This window comes from Podarcis bocagei (assembly GCF_964188305.1).
Source record: "Podarcis bocagei genome assembly, chromosome: 13".
Lineage (NCBI taxonomy): Eukaryota > Metazoa > Chordata > Lepidosauria > Squamata > Lacertidae > Podarcis > Podarcis bocagei.
This window is the reverse complement of record NC_138138.1, coordinates 29,114,189-29,138,296: the sequence shown is the minus strand read 5'-3', so window position 1 is coordinate 29,138,296 and position 24,108 is coordinate 29,114,189. Positions and strand designations below refer to the sequence as shown.

Sequence of the window (24,108 nt, the reverse complement as noted above, 5' to 3'; positions counted from 1 at the left end):
GCAAGTAACCCAGAGACCTAAGTTCAACTTAGAGAGCTATTGTGGTGAAACGGTTAGAGTGTCAGACTACAACCTAGGAGGCCAAGATTTAAATCTCCACACAACCAGGGTAGTCTTGGGCCAGTCATGATCTCTCTGCCTAATAATTTACCTCACAGAGTTGTTGTGAGGATAAAATGGGCAGGTGAGAGCCAAATATCTTGCTTTCAGCTCCTTGGATATACAGTAAATGTATTAAATAAACAAAATCCATGCCCCTCCTCCATTTCATTAATAGCCCCTGGGCAAGAGGCCATTTTTCACTTTAGTCAGAGACACTGAGGTGAGGCAAAGTGGTTACCTCAGACAGCGTGCTTGGGTGCCAGTAAAAAGAGCAGAATGGGAGACAGGCAGATGTAACTCCTGGGAAGTTCCTCATTTTGAACTAATAATAAATATGTACCACGTTCTTGTACCTTTCCCATTTCCAGTTGGACTTTTACGGGACAGCTTTCTGACATGTTGTATCACGGTGAGGAAAGCAATTTGTATATAGTGTGTGTGTGTGTGTGTGTGTGTGTGTGTGTGTGCATAGATAGCTCAGTTGCTAGAGCAGGAGACTCTTAATCTCAGGCTTGTGCCCCACGTTGGGCAAGAAGATTTATATGATTCTATATGTGTGTGAATGTGTGTGTGTGTGTACACACACATTTGCCTCAGGCATCAAAACACCGTGGGGTGGGGATCAGGGTCCCTGTGTTCCGTTCTGACAGGGCCTTTTTTCTCTATTTAAAAGCCAACCTCGCAGGGGTGTTGTAGGGAATGGATGAGCTGCGTCTGCATAACGCACCGTGCTGGAAACAGTGAGCAGGGGAGAGAGTGGAATGCATCTGAGGCAGACTTTCCCCTCCCTGTTCCAGGCGACATGAGGTCCTCCTCTCCTCCGACGCTGTCTTCCTCCCTTCCCTTCCCGGCTGCTCCCCTTTCCCTCTCATCCGCCCATCACGTCATTGGCGAGAGGGGCTGGCTTCCCATCGGGAGGAGGAGGCGCCTGTTTTCCATCAGGACCAAGGAGAGCTCCTCCCGGCCATCCTCCCATCTTTCGCTGTTCGCTCTCGCCCTCCAAGCAGGGGGCTGGAGCTAATTTTAGGACGAGAGAGAGGCGGGCGATACTTCCGTGCTATCCGATCCTGGAGAAGGCTGACCCAACGCCTCGTCTTCTGGGGGAGGGCAGGGAGGAGAGGCAGGGGGAGGGGAGGGGGTGGGGAGGAGGGGGAGGAGGAGGAAGAGGAGGGGGCGCCACCCGGAGGACCCAGAGCGTCTCTCCCCTGGATGGAACCGAACTGCCTCCAGTCGACCATGGCGCTAGGGCTCTCTTCGAAGAAAGCCTCTTCCAGGAACATCGCCGTGGAGAGGAAAAACCTGATCACCGTCTGCAGGTAAAGAGCGCCTCGGGTTGCCAGCGGAGGCGGGCGAGGAAACCCTCCCCCCCCCCGCCCGAGGGTGGAGGTGGGAAGACCATCCTGCGTCCCCTAAGATGGAGAGGATGGCAAGGAGGCTAGGCGAGGGGATGAGGTGGAACTGTTCCGTGAAGGTGGATGGCTTCCCAACAATAACAGAAACGAAACCTCCTATTATTGGCATCTTGTGTCTAATAGAATTGTTAGCCCCTCTGGAAATGGTGCTTGAGATGATCAGTACAGCTTCAGGCAGGCAGTGTGACAACAGAAGACAGCAATATCCTTGGGAAGGTGGGGGGAGCTTATTTTTTAAAAAAAATAAAGGGGAAAGATAATGCAACCAGGGGTTGTGAAATTCAAGGGTGGGTGATAAATGAGGGGGACGAGGGAAGCTAATAGGAAGAAATGGACGGACAAGCAGGCCAAAGGCAATGGAGGAATCGGCAGAAGAGGGTCTGTTGTGTTTCCAGAATCAATTTGTCAACAAGGAAAGATGAGGAGCAAACATTGGGGTGTTTGTTCCGTTTGGTAGGGTAGGCCTGGTTTTCAGAAATGTGTCCTTCATGGGGATGATGGGGGAATCTGGCCATGTAGGAGGTTCTCCCACACTAGGGGAAGAATCTTCCTCAGTCGCTAGCTATATATCTCTATGGGACCTACACCCAGTAGGCAACTCGCTGGCTGGTGCTTGGAAGTGCTGCTCAGAGGACCAACTGAAGATGGAAAATTCTGGGAGGCAGGAGGGAGAAGAGTGAGAGGTTGCTGCCTGCAGCCCCTCTGCACGTTGTTGTCCTTCAGGGTGAGGGGAGGTGATGGTGATGGGAATGCCACAAAGAGAAAAGAAGTAGGGCAGAGAAGGCGTTGGGGCAGGGCACTCTTCCTACTTAACTTCCTCTCTTCCTGAAGGAAAAGAAAGAGCTCTGTGGTATGCAAAGATGAATGCAGGCACCCTGGTTGGGGAGATATGAGAAGTGGGAAGTGACGTCACTGTGGAGCATCTTATGAGCAGCAGAAGTGGGGGGAGGGAGGGTGGAATACAGGAGGTGGCTGCCTTAGCAACGGCCTTTTCCTAACAAAAGGCATTGAGCCAGGTGCAGGGAAGCTTTCGCCAACCTGGTGCCTTCCAGGAGGTTTTTGTACTACAGCTGTGCTGGCCAGGAGTTGATGGGAGCTGTGGTCTAAAACATCTGGCGAGCACCAGGTTGGTGCAGAGACATCAGCCTGTTGTTGTACCAGGACTGCCGGTTTCCCACCCTGTGTCTCACACTCAGACAAGCACTGATGAAGCTAGGCGAAGGTGGCCCCATTTTAGGTGGAAGGGCAGGCTTTTTGTCAATCTAGTATTGCCAAGAATTTAAAAAAGAAATTGGGGGGAAGGAAAAGGAAGGGGAAGAGTTAATAGGCCTATTGTAGTAGGCTGAGATATGTAACTGAAGTGAAGGCTGGGCCTTACCATGAGCTTGGGGGAGAGCTTTTGGCAGAGAAGTAAGAGTAAATGCAGAGTATCACTGCTTGAAAATTGGTCAGAATTTGGTTTATTGGCACTGGCATCATGTATTGTATATCCAATGAGAGGGCCGGGAACAATGGGTTACTGTGCTATTTGTATTCCTCAATGAAGGAAGTTCTGCTTCTCTGTCTTGCCCAAAATCTTTTCAAGGACTGGTTGGAAATTTTAATTAAAATTGGTCCCCTAGTCTGATTGCCCTTACCAGAAGAAACATACAGCAGAATTGGGAAAGGTATGGGAAAGGGAAGCTGAATTGATCAATACAACTGGGAGTACATAATTTGGGGGTTGTAGAGAGAGAGGGAAAATAAAACTATGGGTGCTTAATACTTACAATATCATGAAAGAAAAAATATTTACACACTTTCTCAAAATGCAAGTAATCGAATGGTCTTCGGCTGAACTTGGCACACAAAGCAAGCAAAAGGAAGTTTTTATTTATTTATTTACATTAGCCATGGCTTGTATGGTTAATTTATAAAGTGTCTAAAGAATGAAGCAGAGAAAGAACAGAGAGGAGATGATATTGATGAAGAAGATTCAAAAACTCTCCATTTTTAATTACAGTACTATTATTCCAAAACATAACAAAGCTGCGAAAAGATGCACAAATTGGAAAGAAAAAAGAGATTAAGATATTTAAATAGATACACTAAACACTTTTTTACATATTTGTTTGATGGTGGGTCCAGTTTTTTACATGCCTTTGCCAACAGCATTTGTGGGTCTGCATTTTCCTGTGTGATGCAAACTTTACCACATAGGTGGGTATTAAACAGTACAACAGAAGTAAATAGGAAGAGATAGAGCTCAGTGGCAGAGCATCTGCCCTGCATGCAGAAGATCCCTAAATTCAGTCCCCAGCACCTCCAGACGGTGGTGGGATAAAGGCCCACCTGAAACCCTGAAGAGCAGCTGTCAGTCACTGCTGACAGCACTGAGTTAGATGACCCAGTTGTCTGATTTGTCATAAGGCAGCTTCCTATCTTCCAGTGAAAATGACATCTACAGTGCAATCTTATGCAAGTTTCCTTGAAGTAGATCCCATTGTGTTTGATGGGGCTTACCTCCAGGTAAGTGTGCACAGGATTGAACCATTAACTGTTTGTTTTTGTTTTGTGTGAGACCTATAATCCATTTTAAGAATGCTGTGCAGGAAAACCAGGGTCGAAAGTGCACTTCAGCGGAAAGGCACCTGTAGAACCTTGAATTTATTTAGGTTTCTCCATCAGTATTGCCTCCCATATCCTAGTGGACCAGTTTCTGGTTTGCCTTTTCCCTGAAAAAATCGCAACAATTTGTTTTAAGGGGACTTGTTAACTCCGTGCACGATGGATTCATCACCAGCAACTGCCAGAAATGTAGTCTCTGGGCACAATCCAACAAAAATTAATTTTTACTCAGTTCCTGTCTGCATTACAGTGGTACCTCGGGTTACATACGCTTCAGGTTACATACGCTTCAGGTTACAGACTCCACTAACCCAGAAATAGTGCTTCAGGTTAAGAACTTTGCTTCAGGATGAGAACAGAAATCGGGCTCTGGCGGCACGGCGGCAGCAGGAGGCCCCATTAGCTAAAGTGGTGCTTCAGGTTAAGAACAGTTTCAGGTTAAGTACGGACCTCCGGAATGAATTAAGTACTTAACCTGAGGTACCACTGTATATATTTATATACAGAATATATATATATATTCACCCCCCAAAGAATCATGGGAACTGTGGCCTGTTAAAGGAGGGTGAGAGTTGTTAGGAGACCCCTTTTCCCCTCACAGAGCTACAGTTCCCCAAGTTCTCAAGGAAGAGGAATTGCCTGTTGGGCCACTCTTGAGAACTGTAGCTCTGTGAGGGGAAAAGGGGTCTCCTAACAAGTCTCAGCACCCTTAACAAACTACACTTCCCAGGATTCCTTGGGGGAAGCCTTGACTGTTTAAAGTGGTATATTACTGCATTAAATGTATAGGGCGGATGGGGCCTAAGTCACATGCCATTGTTTTCAGTAAGAATGACTAACTGTTGCCGGATTTACAGCGGAGAAATGTTGGAGGGTATGGAGTTATGCGACCCCTGAGCCAAGGAGATAAGTAACTATACAACCTTTAGATGACATATGAAGGCAGGAAAGTTTTTTTTATTTTTTAACTGTTTAATGCTTTATTATGTTTTTATATATGTTGGAAACCACTCGGGGTGGCTGGAATAGATGGGCAGGGTATAACTAATAAAATTGTGTTGTTGAATAGGACATCCCTATTTTCATCAGAGAAATGTTGGAAGGTATGCTATTCACTGTGCGCACTGCCACAAATCTTGCATGGAAAAGAACCCGGGAACCCAGGAGAGTAGATGGTAGGGGTAAGAATACCCTGAAGGAGACTCCTCCACAGAGGTGGCTTTAGGGGAGTGCAACTGGTTGCTTTGGGTATGGAACCTTGGGAGCGCAAGATTTATGATGTAGAATGGAAGGCGAGAGGTGCCAAACTTTGGTGTCACAAAGGGTGCCGCTGAAATTTGAGACCCCAAAGTCTGCCGCTTGCTATCCAGCCCTCTGAGCCTTGTGCTGATTCACCCCGTAGTCCTATTGGCCTGCGATCAAGAGCACACAACAAGTCAGCATGGCATCTACATCGTTGAGGTTTTAACTGACAAGCCTCAAACAGCATAGGATCCATCTCAGAGCTTGGATATCAGCGACTGCATCTAAAACCGCTTCTCCTTCCATCCATTTGCCTTTTGCTGACAAACCTTAGCTTCAAACAGCCCCAGGGCCAGCTGGCAGTGTGGGCGTCAAGAGTACGATCCATGCAAACCTGCCTGCAGGGGGGAAAAATCAGCACTGAGTTAGAAAGAGATAGAGCAGGAAGGATAACAAAACAGTTGCACAGGGCTTCGGATTCATTGTTTTCCAAAATTGCCTCTATTTTTTGCAGAGACGGCCAGTGTGGCTGTGGGGGAGCAGGGGGTAAAGAGGCAGCAGAAGATGGGAGATGGTGCTGATTTGCATAAGATTTGCATAGGCTAATTTATATGTATATGTGCAAATTTATAAATCATTCCTGCACTTTAAATAGAAATGCAATGCCTCTCACCATAGTGGGGAAGACTGTCCAGATGATCTAAGTTTCTGATAGGTCTGCTGTCTAGGTGGGGATCTTTGCTGATAGGCAGTTTCAAAGCCCTCATTCTGCCGCCACCTCCTCCTCCTTTAAACTGGACTTAGGCTGACATAAGGCTGACTTAGGACCTTGTGCTGACATAATGTTCATATCAGGGTGATGAAAATGGATAAATAGGGGCTTCAATGAATGCAACCCAGCATGTCCCACTTTCCTCTGTGGCAGCAAGGAGGAGGGATTCTGTGGCCGATGCTCTTGAGATCCTTTAACAGGCCAGCTGATATGTAAAGGGCTCCCTGAAGGGAGAGAGTTTAAGAACCATGGACTTGGTGCTGTGCAAATAGAGAAGGGACTATATTGTCACTGATATGATCAGTGGTGAATTGAAGAGAGAAACAAAAGAGAGCTGGGGCTTAGACTTTCCTGAAAGCCATACCTTGTGATCAGAGAAAGCTGGCTGCGATCCCAGATGTTTGGGAGGGGCAGGCCGTATATGTTCAGTAAGGAAATGAAGGCACTCTGCTTATGTCTGGAAGCCACTTCACATTTCCCAGAGCCGAGACCCAAGCATTCTGATAGCAATTTCTGGTTTGAATGAAATCTATCAAAGGCTCTTTCTATTCTGGGGAAGAGGAAGGAAGAGGAGACCACTTCGTACTCATGCTTTGGAAAGAATGAGAGGAACCATTTGTCGGGGACTGGTCAAGAATAAGCTGGGGAGGGGGAAAGCCCTTCTTAAAAGCTGGGTTCCTCTTTCTCCCCATACACTTCATACTCAAACCTGGTTATGGTGTTTTGTTTTGCTTTCTTGGCCTCCCTCTGTAGATTCTCTGTGAAAACATTGCTGGAGAAATATACCATAGAACCCATTGATGACTCATCAGAGGAGTTTGTGAACTTCGCTGCTATTCTAGAACACATCCTCAGCCATCGCTTCAAGGGGGATCATGGTAGGGTTTGCACTGATGGGTGATCTCCTTCCCTCCCTCCGTCCCCCCCTCTCTCTCTCGTTCTTAGTTTTATTGTCCTCATTTTCAGCACTATTGCTACACAGCAAGTGTGGGAAACCTTTGGCCCTCCGAGAGAGTTGTTGCAGAACTCCAGCTCCCACCATCCCTAGCCATTGGCCATATTTGCGGAGGCTGATGGGAGTTGTAGTTCAGCAGCTTCTGGAGGCCAGAGGTTCTCCCCCCCCCAACACCTGCTATGCAATGTATATGGGGGTTGAGCAAATACTGCATCATATGTCGTGGTGCAGGGAGACGACAGCATTGCAGGTTTGACTGAGGGCTAAGCTGGAAGCGATACCGTGCACACAATTAGCAAATTGCATAAATGCCTTTCACAAAGTAAACTGCAGATGCAGTGGGCCAGTCCTGATGGGGACCCTGGTATAAAGGCTGGGAGACTTTCACCCATTCCCTGCCCTCCACTGCAGCCCTGATCTGGACAATCTATGCCTATTGTTTGCCTTGGGGAGGGCAGGCAGCTCCCATTCACTCCAACTGGATCTCCTTCCCTGGTGCAGGGGACCTGATCAGGATCCTCACCCCCAATTCACTTTTTAGGAGCCATTCATGGGATTGTCAACTGCATGAGCAGCACTTCATCTAGTTTGGCTCGGATAAGTGCATTTCCTGGCTATCATGCAACAAGTGCAGGGAAATCCTTTTAATTAATCCTAGTATTTTCTCCAAACCCTGGCTGGCTGACCAAGTGCAGTTGCTTCTGGCCTAGCTTTTGCAGTTCTTACTGCAACCCTGTGATGTGTGCCTCTATTATTATCCCCCTGTTCCAGACTGAAGGCCTGTGCCTGAGAGCCAGAGATAGTGGCTTGTCAAAGGCCAAGCAGTGACTTCAATGGCTAAGCTGAAAGTTTAGTTAGGTTTCCTCCTCCCAGTTAATCGCTTGTGTTCTTAACCACTGTGTTTACCGGAACCATTCCCCCAGGCAGACATCTGATACTGAAATAGTTAGCAGTCTGGAGTTCCAAAGTGTATGGCAGAGCCTCGCCAAGCATGCCTGCCTCTAGGTCTATCATTCAGAGAAGGAATGAAAGACCTGTGCTCCTCCAGATGGTAAAGGTAAAGGGACCCCTGACCATTAGGTCCAGTCGTGACCGACTCTGGGGTTGCGGCACTCAACTCGCTGTATTGGCCGAGGGAGCCGGCGTACAGCTTCCGGGTCATGTGGCAGCATGACTAAGCCACTTCTGGCGAACCAGAGCAGCGCACAGAAACACTGTTTACCTTCCCGCCAGTGTGGTACCTATTTATCTACTTGCACTTTGACGTGCTTTTGAACTGCTAGGTTGGCAGGAGCTGGGACCGAACAACGGGAGCTCACCCCGTCGTGGGGATTCGAACCGCCGACCTTCTGATCAGCAAGTCCTAGGCTCTGTGGTTTAACCCACAGCACCACTCATGTCCCCCTCCAGATGGTGGTGGACTCCAATTCCTGTCTGCCCCACCCAGCATAGGGGATGATGGGAACTGTAGTCCAGCAACATCTGAATGCCCATATATTCCTTATCCCTGAACTGATGCAAAAGAAAGGCTTGAGAAAGAAGATTGATCAAGGTTTTTATGCCCTTGGATTATATTATTTGTTTGTCTGGCTAGTGCTACCAGAATATTTTCCAGAGCAGGTGGGTGATAGATAGGCAGTAGTTTCACTGTTTACAAACTGTCTTCCCTGCCTCCTCCTCAGGTCCTGTCAGCTGGTTCAGCTCCGATGGGCAACGTGGCTTCTGGGATTACATCCGCCTGGCCTGTAGCAAAGTCCCGAATAACTGCGTCAGTAGCATTGAGAACATGGAGAACATCAGCACCTCTAGAGCCAAGGTCAGAAGCCCTCATTGACTGAGGCAAGCCCTGTTGCTCACCCTTTCCTTGCAGCTGTGCTGCTGAATGCTCATGGGGAACCACTGAAATAATGCAGAAAGGGAATCCCTTTTCCAAAATGGTTATTGCCATGCTTCTACAAAATTAAAAAAAATAAAATATTAGCAACTTATTTCCATTTCACAATTCTAGGATGACTACCTTAGGACAGAGATACACCACTAAAAAGGAAGGGAAAATAGCTTCGCACAGGATAATAATAATAATAATAATAATAATAATAATAATAATAATAATAATTTTCCCCAGCCACTCTGGGCGACTCCCAACAGAATTAAAAGCACAATAAAACACCAGACATTAAAAAGTTCCCTAAACAGGGCTGCCTTCAGATATCGTCTAAAAGTCTGATCGTTGTTTATTTCCTTGACATCTGATGGGAGGGCATTTCACAGGGCGGGCGCCACCACCGAGAAGGCCCTCTGCCCGGTTCCTTGTAACCTCCCGTCTCGCAGTGAGGAAACCACCAGAAGACCCTCAGACTCTCCTTCAGGTATACTGGGCTGAGGCCATTTAGGGCTTTAAAGGTCAGCACCAACACTTTGAATTGTGCTCGGAAACCTACTTAATCAGTTTACACAGGTGTATAAATTGATTAATCGATTTACAACAGCAGTTTACAACCAGTTACATCTTTCCCTTTCAAGATCCAAAACTCTTCAAAATGCTTCAGACTCTTCAGACTTGTTTACTCTGCAACTTCCTTGATAGAAAGAGCTTCCAGGACCTTTGGTTCAACACAGATATATACATGTGCTGATTAGAAGCTGTCATTTCTTCATATTCTGTTTTGAATCATTAATATTTTGTAAACTGTCAACATATATTCCTTTTGATCATTGTGTCACATCCACACCTTGCCATTAAAGCAATTTTACCAATTTCCCCTAAGCAGTTTTTCCCCCAGCTTCTCGAGAGTAAATTTATTAGGATCTACTACATTAGCAGAGTGGGGTGTTGGACTAAGTGATTTGTGAGATGCAAATTCTATGCTTAGTAAATACAATTCCCTCATATTAAGCTGCTGTTGTTTTTCATGAATACCAGATTAGTTTGAGATTTTATACTAAGCAGCTTACTTCAGGAGAAAAGAAAGGATAACAATTTTGTTTTATTAACATTAATCTTGTAATATGCTACCTTAAAAACAATTTATCATTTTTTATCACATCCAGTATCGACTTATCTGGCTCAGAATTTATTAGAACAATGTTGCCTGTATATATACAGAGCTCAACCCTATCAAATTTAATTCATCTATTTCATGAAGAATGTGTGGAACAGTGGGTCACAAACTTCTGACAGCTGAAGCACCTTTCTTTTCTAAATTAAAATTGGTGGCACACTTTTCTTACAAGCAGTGAGGCAAGAATTGCCAAACCGGAGTGGGACTCAACCATCTTTTGTATGAATCACTGATCTTGATGTGACTAGAAAGAGATGCACCCAGAGCAGTGATTCAACCAGAGGTGCCTAATGGGCAGCCTCCTCTGAGAATGGACAATTCGGGAATCTCTATGATGGGAGTGATTGAATTATCCCTTCACAGTGATGCAGAGTTAGCAGAACGATCCGAGTGCAGTCAAGGCTGATTGGAAGGAAACAAGGCCAGAACAGTCGATAAATAATGCAAGTGATGCAATCATGCACAAGCCTTGACTGTGGGTGGGTCCTTGTAGCCCACAGCAGCCTTAAATTATTTTATTTATTGCACACATAGCACACAGTTTATGATTTACTGACCTAGAGAATATGAAAGAGCAACCATTAAGGCTGGCGATGAAATATTTGATTATGATGGATGTTAGTATCGGATGGTGTGTGTTATCATGCTTACGACTTTTGGTCTGAACCAAGGCATCCTTGACCACGATGGTGATAATGATGGAAAGTCAAAGCAAAACATTTTGGAACGCAGTCTAATCCTGTCCGTTCAGTCCATGTTTACCTAGAAGTGAGCCCCATTGATTTCAGTTGGACTGAATCCAGTGCAAGGAATCTTAGGATGGCAGTCTTAGAGAGGGAACTGTCTGAGTAAGAGACAATGGCTGTGTTCACACATTAAAATGCTACCAGATGGTGTGTGCTTTCCCTCCCCAATTTGGATTGAAACTGTTTTAGGGAGAAACTCCTCAAAGCATAGGGTTTTGGGGTTTTTTTTTTTTGTAAAAATGAATAAATGACAGGATATTGTTAGGATATATACAGTGGTACCTCGGGTTACATACGCTTCAGGTCACATACGCTTCAGTTTACAGACTCCACTAACCCAGAAATATTACCTCGGGCTAAGAACTTTGCTTCAAGATGAGAACAGAAATCCTGCAGCAGCGGCGCAGCGGCAACAGGAGGCCCCATTACCTAAAGTGGTGCTTTAGGTTAAGAACAGTTTCAGGTTAAGAACAGACCTCCAGAACGAATTAAGTTCTTAACCCGAGGTACCACTGTATGTAGATATGGATTGAGATTAACTCAAGGATCCAGCACTCCCCAAACCAGTAATGGAAGCACACAAAGACTCCTTACAACCCATATATTATAAAGCAGCATTGTTTGAAGTTGGTTAATGGTAACCTGGCTTTCTAAGATTTCCCCCCAAAGTCGTCTTGATGTCACAATGCAGATCCATGTTGAACCAACTATAGGCCCCATTCAGGTAATTTTTGTTAAGTTTACTTGAGTTGGTCACAATGTGTGGCATTCAGTACTACCTCTTGGGCAGAGTTAATGGACACGACTAACTCAGGTTCATTAATTTCGATGGGTCTGAGTAGAACTTAGCTGAATACAACCTAATGTATTAGAAACAGCCGTGCAAATCAGCTGCAGTTCCGCCTGTTTTAACAAACTTTCTGTTTTAGGGCCGGGCATGGATCCGAGTGGCACTGATGGAGAAGCGCATGTCCGAGTACATCACCACAGCCCTGCGGGACACCAGAACCACCAGGTGGGCATCTCTGGGGCTTGTATCAAAGCGCATTTGGGGTATAAGGCATTCCTTCTCACGTGCTCACATTATTTTCCTTTGCTGCTCTGCCAACACTGCTTTGGAGATTTTTGAAGCCCTACAATTGCACTTTCAAGACCTTAAAACAAAGTCCAATATATGCAGCCTCCTGGAAGAGGAGATTATAATGCTATCTGTATCTATACATCCTTCCCCGACCCCCCAAAACTCACACTTATTGATAGTCCCTTTTCTAATAAAGAAGAGAGACGCAGGGCTCATTAATTTAATTCATAAAATAAGACCTCACTTATAGATTAAGGCCTCTTTTCTGTAAACTGCTTTGGTGTGTTTTCTTTTTTCAATCAAGCAGAATATAAATGTTATGAATTAAATAAATGATCTGTATTGGAGAATTTGCCCATTTCCTCACAGCGGGTGTACACAGGGTGTCCACCATGGCTCTATTCCTGAGAGTTTAGCAACGCAGAATCCCACGTTTTCATGAAAAGTGCTTGAGATAGCAGAACTGAGGAAGCCACATAGCTGAAGAGAAAACAGCTCCACTCTCTTCCCCTATGCCTCCCTGTCCCCCAGTATGATCAAAAGGCTGTCTCCCTTCCCCTCCCTACAGGAGATTTTATGATGATGGGGCAATCATGCTGAGAGAGGAATCAACCGTTCTCACAGGGATGCTGATAGGGCTCAGTGCCATAGACTTCAGGTATGTATCTTATTCTCCAGATCATTCGCCCTAATGTGCTATTGCTTTAAGAGATATTTCTTACATTGTTATGTCTATTGGGATGGGGGACGATATGCACTAAGGAATGCTGACTTATCTTCTGCTATGTTTCTGGCACATAGTTCCCGTGGTTTCTTGTGTCACCCCCAGCTGGGGCTTTGTCTCTTGTGGAGGGAGAATTGGTACTCTGTACATGTTCAGAAAAAAGGGACGCGGGTGGCGTTAAACCACAGAGCCTAGGACTTGCCAATCAGAAGGTCAGCGGTTCGAATCCCCACAACGGGATGAGCTCCCGTTGCTCGGTCCCTGCTCCTGCCAACCTAGCAGTTCGAAAGCACGTCAAAGTGCAAGTAGATAAATAGGTACCGCTCTGGTGGGAAGGTAACCGGCGTTTCCGTGAACTACTCTGGTTCGCCAGAAGCAGCTTAGTCATGCTGGCCACATGACCCGGAAGCTGCATGCCGGCTCCCTCAGCCAATAAAGCGAGATGAGCGCCGCAACACCAGAGTCGGTCACTACTGGATCTAATGGTCAGGGGTCCCTTTACCTTTACCTTACATGTTCAGAAGCAATCTTCTGAACTTTAGGGCTCGATAATATTTATAATTATTCCCAAGCTCTATTGAGACCCAATCCAGTTCTGGGTCAACTTTTATTTGAGGCATTAACTGCCTGATTGGTCAGGTTATATAATAAAGGTGAAGGCTCCGTACTCCCAACCCTTCATCTTCTCAAGATCTGGAATAAGTAAGTCTAGATCGCTTACCAGTGTTAATAAATGTATGCTTGCCATTTCCCAGTCATTCCTTTTTCTAGGCAAATTGGAAGAGGAAAATAAGCCTTAGGGAGGAGAGTCATAATAATTGTGGCTGTCCTGCCTAGCTGAGCGAGATTAAGTTTTCGCCAACAATCCATGTCTTTCCTACAGTCCTCAAGTAGCATCTCAACCTTCTGCTTCTTCAGCCGGCGTAAACCTTTCGGGATTGTTATTCCCAAATGTGTGATGCTATGAGGTTGCAGTCGCAATCCAAATTGCATCTGCAGCAGTAATTGTTCCTCTAGAGGGGTCTCCCCGCATGGCACTGAGGACTCAGAGTAGTCTACTTCCAAGCCAGCTGCCTCCATGAAGATAAGCAACGTTCCCTGAATTTCAGGAAAGGCTTCCTTTGGGTTGTTAAGCATCAGTAAAACACCATCCGTGAACACGTTAATAACATATCTATTCTTCCTGCCCTCTATAAAGCCCTCTGTCTTAAGATTACTTCATATAACTGTGGCCACGGTTTCTACTACAAAAATGAAGCAAACAAGATAGAAGGCACTCCCGCCTCATACCTCTGCTCAGATTAAACAAAAAACCAAAGAACTGAGCCAGAGCCATTTGCTCTCACTTTTGCTCTTGCCTTTTAATAAGTGCGCTAAGTTACATTTATGAATCATTTGCCCAAACCCAGCTGGAAAAGCGATTGCATCATAAATCTGCTTTGCCCTCTAGTGCCTCTTTAACAGACACGTAACAGCCTCTCAGATCACTGCATATATCAGCCTCTACCAGCCGGTGACTCTTAGCTAATATTATTGCCAGTCTTCTAGTTTAGAAGAAATGTAGGCACTGGAGTACAGTATTTGCCCAGCAGTTTCTGCTTTATAACATTTCTGTGTTCTTCTTTCTCTGATGTGTTTCCTGCAGAAATTCGACATCCGGTTTGTAAGCTTTCCAAAGAGCAGCAGTTCTTGCTCTATTGGTTGCCATATCCAATCTCTCAACATTTAGAAACAACATTTCAATCTATTACCCAGCATTGGTAGAAGTCATACTATGTTGATCAATCTTGTTACTCAGCCTCCTTGCTGTACTTTCCCCTCTGGTTTACACCAAATTGGCATGCCTTGATACTTGATCATACACAGGTTGTGCAAAGCTAGGTGCACTTTTTCTTTTATACAACAGCAATAGCATCTCTCACTATGAGGTCTCTGGCATTCCTGCCATTTTGGCGGTTCTGTAGATGTGCTCAAAGTCACCTGAGGAGAGCTCCTAATCTGTCCTGAGATCTTTGAACCACTGTAATATAAAAGTTGCTGGATCTTCCACCAATTTGGGGGTCCCTTGCCCCAAATATTAGCCCAGTGCCCCCCATTTTCCTTTTCCTCCATGCCCAGTTTCCTAAATGTCCATGCTTATCGGCTGTTTTGGCAACCTCTTGCATTTGGGCATGAATATCTTGATTAAACAGGGACAAGGCTTCTTTCAAGTCATCCGCAAAAGTATTCCTCATTCATCTGAATTGGTGAGAAAGCTTGCTGCCTTCTGACCGCCTGCTCATAAATTTCGGAGTCTTACTTCCCTCGTTCCTGCTTCCTGTCATGTCAATTTCAATTGACAGCTCAGATTTCAGACCTAGATTGGGCTAATAACTATGTTTAGAAGCTTTCCACTGTCTTCTGTTGGTATGAGGTTGCATCCCCTTGGGACCACAATGCTTTTGAAGTCTCAGTGTGTTCAAAGGTTGCTGTTGTTTAGTAAAAGAGAGAGAGGAAAAAAGGCCTTAAAGAGCAGCTTAAAGTTATGCAGCCATCTTGAGCCAAATCTTCTCATAAAGATTTATCTAGTCATGAAAGAATTGCAGCACTTTTTAGCCTTTAAGGTGCCTCAGGTTTGTTAGTTTACAAGGTTCCACTTAGTTGTACGTACACGATATGAAAATTTTTATTCAATCCTAAACCATCTGAGTGTTCTAAAGGACAGGTGTGTTGAGATAGCTTTTGATAACTTGCTTTCCTTTGCATTACTTCCTGTTGTGATCATGTTTTGCAGTTTCTGCCTGAAAGGGGAAATTATGGATGGCAAGACGCCTGTGGTTATTGACTACACTCCATACCTGAAGTTTACCCAGAGGTAAGGGCTACTGCTTCTGCAGACAGCCTTTGAGTGTGAAGTTCAGGGCCCAGGCTAAGAAAGATAACATTAGAGGGTTCCTTGAACATGTTTTTCTGAACAAAAGATTCAGCATTTGGGTAGTTTTCAGCTTGTTGCCAATAAAATGCAATGCGACCAATATGTTTAAAGCATCTTACAAACAGAAAAATAAGGTGGGCCGTAAAAACAGACATCTCATGTGTCAAAAGTGAAGGTAATTCAGAATGATCCTGGGTTTACACGTTACAGGATAGTGCAGTGAGAATGTTGTGGTAGAATTTGGAGGTGGCAGAATTAATTCAACCACTCTGGACTACAGGTTGGGGAACGCCGCTTTTGAATGTTTCCCCAACATAAAACAAAACAAAACCTCTTCACAAATAGAAAACTAGCAGAATAAGAGAGGGAACTGTGCTAGTCGCCCCCACCAGAAGGACATTTTTGGTTTGTTTTTAATGTGGAGGAGCATTCAAAAATGGTATTGCGTAGCTGCAGAGTGATACAACCCACTCTATCCTACTTTAAAAGTTTACTACAGTCATACCTCATGTTACGTCCGCTTCATGTTATGTTCTTTCAGGTTATGTCCCATGGCGACCCGGAAGTACCGGAAAGGGTTACTTCCGGGTTTCGCCGTTTGCACATGTGCAGAAGTGCAAAATGACATCATGTGCAGAAGCAGCGAATTGCAACCCGCGCATGCGCAGATGCGCTGTTGCAGGTTGCACTCTTTTCATGTTGCGAACGGGCCTCCAGAACGGATCCCGTTCGCAACCAGAGGTACCACTATATTTCATGCTGCTATGGCTGCAGGACTAGCCCTAACATTAGGCAGAGTGTGGCAACTACCTCAGGCAGCAGATGCTGAGGAGCAGGGAGTAGACAGAGCTGTGTTTGTCCCACAACCTTCCCTGTACCCCTAAGCCGACTAGGTGTGGTAAAGGACACTAACCCATTGCTAGCGTTAAAGTAACATTCAACTTCCAGTCTTGTCAACTTTTGTACATGGAATGAGGTGGGAGAGGGAGGTGCATTCATATCCTTTACCTCAGGCCGCAAAATGTTTTGGGCCAGCCCTGGGCAGTCTGGAAAGGTGTCTTTTACTAGCAGTGGTGTAAAACCTCCAGCCTGCAGCCCCAATTCGGGCTGCCAGGCCTCCCTATTTGGCTTGCAACCCTGCTTTGGTCACCTACCCCACACCTGGCATCATATATGACAGGATGGTTTTTTTGGGGGGGGGTTCCCCAAACCATTCAAATAGAACATTAAAGAAGGAAATATGCTTCTTACTTCAGTTCCTTTCAATGCAACTGGCATCTTAATCTTTGTAAGCAGCTATGATTACCTAAGTGACGAGGAGGACAGGCACAGCTTGGAGAGCAGTACAAGTGAAGACAGTTCCCCTGACCACCCCTACTTACCGCTAGTGACGGCCGAAGACAGCTGGTACAACAAATGGCGGAAGATGGAGCAGAAGTTCCGCATTGTCTACGCACAAAAGGTAATTGGACCTCAAGTGCTGCGCATGATTTGGAGGACCAAACCGCAAAGGCATTACAGTGGTGCCTCGCAAGACGAAATTAATCCGTTCCGCGAGTCTCTTCGTCTTGAGGTTTTTTCGCCTTGCGAAGCACGGCTATTAGCAGCTATTAGCGGCTATTAGTGGCTATGCGGCTATTAACGGCTTAGCGGCTATTAATGGCTTAGCGGCTTTAAGAAAAAGGTAACAAACTCACAAGAACTCGCAAGACGTTTCGTCTTGCGAAGCAAGCCCATAGGGAAATTCTTCTTGCGGAACGACTCAAAAAACGGAAAACTCTTTCGTCTTGCGCGTTTTTCGTCTTGCGAGGCATTCGTCTTGCGAGGTACCACTGTAAATGCATCTTTGCTGGCAGATTTTAAAATTGCAAATTGTATCAGCTTGGGGTGTGTGTGTGAAAATGAGCAGGAATAGAGCAGATATGGAAAGGATATCAAATAATCTCATCCCATCCATTGGTCCTGCGGCAAATCCTTCCTCTACATATAGTATTTGCATTGGGGTTGGGGGGGCGGTAAGGGATAGCTCATTGGCACAAAATTGAACCCAGGTCTTCCCACTTCCAGTTTGATGCTCTTAACCCAGGGGTGGGGAACCTGTGGCATTCAGATATTGTTGCACAACAAAATCTGCCATCCTAGATACTTGACATTTCAGGCTGAGGACGATGGGGCTTTATGCTGCTTTTACTGTTGTTTCAATTTGTTGTAATCCATTCTGGGAACCTTTGGTCAGAAGAATGGGCTATTAAATTCCCATTATAGTCATTTAAACATGATATCCGATCATGGATAATTGTGACCAGGCTATCTCCATCTAGCAGTACCAGCTAGATGGAGCCCAACTTGGGCCTCCAGCTGTTTTTGAACTACAATTCCCATCATCCCTGACCACTGGTCCCGCTAGCTAGGGATGATGGGAGTTGTAGTCCAAAAACAGCTGGAGACCCAAGTTTGGGAAGCCCTGGTCTCGTACATAACCACACCTTTGCTCTTGCTTATACGGGGAACTTTTACAGGGCAGTTTTCTTCACCAGGCTAACCTTTCTCTTTTGTAAGTAATCCACTTATCTTCTGCTCCACACACTTTGTGTCTAAGGGCTATCTGGAGGAGCTGGTTCGGCTGAGAGAATCACAGCTGAAGGACCTAGAGGCAGAGAACAAACGCCTGCAATTGAGGCTGGAGGAGGTGAAGGTGCAGAACCAGTTAGAGAAACGGGAGCTGGAGGGTGTCATCTTGGAGCTGCAGGAACAGCTGTAAGTAGATCCAACTTTTGCACTGTCCTGCCCCCACACTGGGTGTGTGCGTGCGCTGTTCCGGTTCCCCCAGCCAGGCCCACACTGAAAGGGAATGCCTCTTTGCAGCTTCCTGCCCCACTCTTCATCCCCTCCCCTTCAATTTCCCACCATAGATGGGTGGCTTGTCCCACGGAACCTACCATTTTGCCCCACGTTGGAGGGAGGCCTGTTGGAACTCCTTGTAGGGTCCGTGGATATCCATCATTTTAAAAGGATTACAATCAACAAATAAGAAATCATGATTTCTCACATTACGTTTTAGCAAATGTCCTAAAAGGTTTGTAGAATCAATCTTCTCTGACCCCCGCTGTTTGAACTTATCTGCATTCAGAGCATCTATTTTGCAACTGGATCTGGAATTAATCTTCAGAATCTTGCATAATTTGGAATGTTGGCTCCTGAAATGTTGAGCTGGAGTTGAGTTGGGGTAGAGATTTCCCTTTTCCCCTTACTGGAAATAAATCAACATGATGGGAAAACATTTTGTCCCTTTGAGATCAGACGTTTCAATTTCATTTTCCAGTTCAATCTTAAAAATGGCAGGGTGGGTTGGGGGAACGTTTTAGATGCGGAAATATTTCTCTTGCTGAAAACAGTGGCTAGACTTCCTTACTTCTTAAGTCCATATCTGAGTAACTGAAAATATTCTGGGTTTGTGATGCTAAAGATCCTAATCCCGAACAATAACGCTATCTAAAGACACATTAGCCCTCTTCAATTATTCTTGAACTTTTATATGTGGACGTCCACATTTACTGCATCCCGCTTTAGCTGAGCAGAAGGCTCTGAAGGGCGATGTCAGTAAGTACATTCAGTGAAACATGCTTACAATATCCTTTTAGGTCTTCCCTTTCAACGTGGGATGAGAGCTGTACAGGTGTCCCTATGTCCACTTTGTGGATAGAATTAAAGAATATCTGAAATGACTAGATTCACATCAAGAATTCAGAACTAGAATTTCATTTCCACTGAAGATTAAGAGATAGGACGTTTTACTGCAGGAGGAGGCAGACAGTGGTCCTGCCCATGGACACCTGCCTTATTTCTGGTGCTGGGATTCTTACAAAAATTAGTGGACTAGATCTAATCCCGCAAGACACCTCTTTATGCTTGCAAGCGCCTACTCAGGATTGCATAACGCAGCGAAGCCTTAGCCATTAAGGAATCCTGGGTATACATGATTGCTTTGTATGTACATTTAATATACACCAGCGGACCAAGTGAATTATAGAAGGGAACAATCAGATACCCTTGGCCTGCACTGAATTAGGCAGGAGGACAAACTCGGCAATGCGCCCTAGTTCCTTTTGCCTCGAGCTGACAGGTTGCATTCCCTCCTCCTTGACCAGACTTCCCTCCTCCCGCTCTGCCCCCAGGACGGGCCTGATCCCATCGGATAACAGCCAGTTCACCCAACTGTCCAAGGAAATGGCGGCACCCTTGGTGAACCAGTGGCCCTCTTTGGGGACTCTGAATGGCAACGAGAGTCGCTCCGAAGCCAAAATGTACAGAAGGTAAGAGCGTGTGTAGGAAGAGACCTGGAGGTGAAAGGGGCTGAAAGTTCTTAGGTCTCTTGATGTAGGTGACACCCCCCCCCCCGCTTTCTCGTTCTCTCTTCCCGTCAGGCACAGCTTCATGAGCACAGACCAGCTGTCAGCAGAGATCAGCCTGAGCTCGGATTCCCAAAGGATGGGCGAAGGGAAGCATGAAGGAGAACCTTGGGGGCCACTGGGTAAGTTTTTTCGCACAGGTTTGAGAAAAATCACTGCTTGATCTGGAAACAAGTGCCAGGGCTTAAGCTTGCCTGGAAGCTTCCCTACTGGTTCTTTTCCTTCCAAATTCATCATGCGGGTTCTGGCGAGGGAAGGGGCTTGTTTGCACAGGCTTGGAGGCACTCTCTTTGCGCTGCTGTTTCATATCTCCCAGGACAGAACCACCTAACCTCCAAAGAGAGGAAGTCAGTGTACACAGTTCCCTTCCTCTGAAAGAACTATGTGAGGTTGCAATAGTAACCCAGGTGAGCATCATGGGGGATCCTCACCACTGTGCTACACCGGCTTCTTACAAACACACACTAAATTATTTTGGGTGGGAAGATAATGATGTGCACCTCCTATTTCTCAAGTTGCACATCTCCCCTGCCCAAAGACTGGAAACCATGAGCTGTTCAATTGCCATTTGAGACCTGAGCTTATAGCAGCAGAAAACAATGTGTGCAGCGCCTTATGGGTCTAGTCTCTCATGCTGCCACCATCCACACTAACATTCACATGTGAAGCAAGATGCTGGAAGGAGTCCCACCCCCATGAAGCTTTATCTGCATAGGCGTAGAACTATGTCTGTTGAAGGCATAGATGTCAGGGAAACCTAACAATGCATAGGGTTAGCCCCCGTGATCCCTTTGCATGTTCTTCCAGTGTTTGTGTGATCCCCCTCTCCCACCATGCAGAAGGTTGGGGTTGAAACTCTCTTTCCTAAAGACGCTACAGAAAAATGGCTGATAAAATTATTGAGCTTTGCTGAGACGGCTAAGCTAACATGTTTAATTAGAGAAAAATCATTACTAGCATTTGTTAAGGGATAGGAAACTTCTTATGGACTTTTTGCATGAAAGAGAAAATGAGCTTGTAATATCTGGATTTGAAGACTGACAAAATACTGGTTTATGGAAGATAGAATGGTTGGATCTTAAAGAATTAAGTATCATATGCAGCTGCAGACAGCAGAAAGTCCTTTTATCTTTCTTTAGTTTTTTTTTCTTTTCTCTTGCTTTCTCCCTCTTTAGATTTCTCATTTTCTTGTATTTTCTTCCTTCCGACTGCTATCTTTTAGACTAAGTAGCTGTTTATCTCGGTAGATTATAAAGATATAAAGGGGTATATATTTCTGTATATCATTGAATAAGTATCAATAAAAAAACACACACAAATTTTCCTGAGAAAAATTGAAGCAGCTACGGACAATGACAGCCATTTTTAAATTTGATTTAGGATGGTCTTCATTTTTCAGATGAAGCCCCACTCCAATTCCACTGCCTTAAAAAAAATTTAAATTCATAATAATTTAAGATCCTGCTGTAGGAACATCTCTCTGAAGCCTTGTTTCCTTACTTTTCTCTGCAGGAAAGGACCCAACCCCATCAATGCTGGGCCTCTGTGGCTCTCTGGCCTCCCTGCCTAGTTCCAAGTCTTTAGCCAGCCTAAAATCCAACGAGTGCCTGGTGAGCGACAGCATTGAACCCAGCCCTGCCCACAGCCCCAGCTGAGACATCAAGATGGCTATCCGTACAAACCACAATAGATGCCTGTGGCGGGGAACGAGAATGGAGTCCCTTTGACTTGGCTGTACCTTTACTGAGCCTGATGTTACAGTAGGGTAACAAGCCCACATCCTCAACTGGACACGTCTTTAAACACAAGACTTTCCCCCTTAAAATGGAAGCAGGGAAGCGTTTAGAATCTTTTTCCCTGCCCGGGATTTAAAATGGGGAAGAAGAAAAGGCTGCACGCTTGTTGGAAGCAGGAAGGATTGCCTGCCCAAGGCACTTTTGTAAAATGATGCTGTGTATATTATGTGTAATATATATATATATTATATATGATTGAGATTGCTGGAAGGTAGCTGTCTCCGGAGGAGAATGCTTAAAATTCCTCTGAATTATTGCTGCTGAAGGGGTGAGGGGTGGGCAAGAGACAGAAGACAGCTACACAGGTTGAAATTCTCTACCCAGGCGCATTCTCGGTAGTAAAAACTTGCACAGCGTCAAGGTGATGTTGTCAAGGACCCTGTCTGTCCCCTCCCTGTTCGACAGCAGGAGGCTCTGTGGAAGTGTGTGAGAGAAGTAAGCTGTAGGGCAGGAGGATGTTGAGTTTCCCATCTTTCCTGCGATTCAACCTGGAATTGCAGCAACCAACATGATACCTTCCTGCAATGGGTGGTGGTGGATTTCAAGTTGTCGCCAGATTTCTGGGTTTCTTTTGCGATTCAGGAAGTCTCTTCCGTCTTCAACCCTACCAGACTACTGCGGAATCTACTTCCTGTGTTTCTCCTGCATGTTGCTATCCCAATGGATGTTTTCTTTTTTTTACTTCAGGGACGGTCTTGGAAGGTGGAAGAGGGCCGATTTACACATCGGGTCTTTTGGTGTGTGGTACTCAAGGCACAATCGGCCCTTTCCCCTACCAGAGTCTTGACAAAGCAGACTTAGGAACGCTCTGGTATGTGATGACTTCATTCACCACGGCTGAAAAACTGTTATAGACCAGCAGCTGGGGAAGCTGTAGAATTAATGGGCAAGAATTAAAACAGATTTGAGGAGCTGGCAGTAAAATGGGACAAAGTCTGTTGAAGTCTCTTTTCCGATACACATCTTTCTCCTGCAAACATGCTTAGGTCTTTTTTAAAAAAGTGGCTTGGGGAAATTAATTTTTACATTCATGCCGTACGGTTCAGCTGTAAAGCTCTTCACCTATATTATTCCCTTGTTCCTACAATGGCACTATACTATAAGGCAGTATTATCTCTGCATTGCAGATGGGATTAGAGAACAATGGCTTGTCTGGGGCCACTGAATAACGGTTAAGATGAGATTTAAATTGGGGACTTTCTGAGTTACAATGCGTATGTGCAAATGGAAGCATACTGAAATGAGAAATAAGCCACACCAAATTCAATTAAGCTTTGTTCCTGAGGGTGCACTGGGTTGCAGCCTGAGTCCATGCGACGACAGTGCTAAATTCTAAGTCAGGATCTGAAGAACCAACCAACCATTTTTGCGCATCTGATACAGCAGGCCTGTAGCAAACTACAACAGGTGCTGAAGAAAAATGCCCGAGCCTGCTTTTAATACGGCATGGGATGGATGGTGCTCTGCCGCTTGGGAGTGAGGAGACACTCATTATGCCAATGAATAAGTCATAAGGTGCACCTAAAGGAGCTCTTGATCTCATCCCTGATTTTAGCTTACCTAAAATCTTGACTGTGGCACCTAGGAATGTGAAATATATTAAAGAGCCACAATAAGTTATAGAGGTGTTTAGAGTACCTCCTTCTCTACCCATAACTCTAATCTCAAATGCAACTGCATACACATTTTTACATCTTCATTCATGTATCCCATTCCTCAAACACCTTTTACAACAGGGGTGGGCAACCTGTAGCCCTCCAGATGAAGCATGGGCAATGATTAGGGGTGATAGGAGCTGGAGAACAGCATCACCTGGAGGACGCCAGGGTCCTGATTCCTGCTCACACCATGGTGATGATGCTTCCCAACATCCCTTTCTTACAGTGGTTCAATCACTTGCAACCTTGGCTCCCCAGATGTTGCCAACTACCACCCCCTTCATCCCTGACTATTAGGCTAAGGGGGCTGATGGGAGCTGGAATTTGACAACATGTGGGAAAACTGACCTACTGGACTGGTGCAAAGGCGGTTTGTTTTTTTAAGCATTCCAACGGTTCAGGAAATTCGGGGGGGGGGGGGAATCTGCAATACTTTTTAACAGCCAAGATAAAAGTGGTTAGGAAGTTCTTGTTTCTATGTACTGAACAATTGTGACAGAGGATTCAAAAACACCTGTGGGTTTCTCTTTGTATTGTGTATCTTGGCTGATTAATAAGTGGCTTGTTTCTGCTTTTAGAAAGACCTAGTCACTTGATCAAAAGGAGGGAGGATTTAGGTTCATGGAGG

The 24,108-nt window shown here is 45.4% G+C and overlaps 1 protein-coding gene across 2 annotated transcripts; it reads left to right on the top strand.

Moving 5' to 3' along the window:
• Nucleotides 1–1,256: 1,256 nt before the first annotated feature.
• On the top strand, nt 1,257–22,746 carry RUNDC3A (RUN domain containing 3A). 2 transcript variants are annotated; one of them, XM_081167215.1, is made up of 11 exons: nt 1,257–1,418; nt 6,889–7,013; nt 8,773–8,906; nt 11,828–11,913; nt 12,548–12,637; nt 15,477–15,557; nt 16,914–17,079; nt 18,217–18,374; nt 19,793–19,930; nt 20,042–20,148; nt 21,539–22,746. In XM_081167215.1, the coding sequence occupies exons 1-11, from the start codon at nt 1,312–1,314 to the stop codon at nt 21,679–21,681; spliced, it is 1,335 nt and encodes a 444-aa protein (XP_081023341.1). In that variant the 5' UTR covers nt 1,257–1,311; the 3' UTR covers nt 21,682–22,746. The 2 variants fall into 2 exon arrangements, with proteins under 2 accessions (XP_081023341.1, XP_081023340.1); XM_081167214.1 differs by having other exon boundaries at nt 19,766–19,930.
• Nucleotides 22,747–24,108: the final 1,362 nt, after the last annotated feature.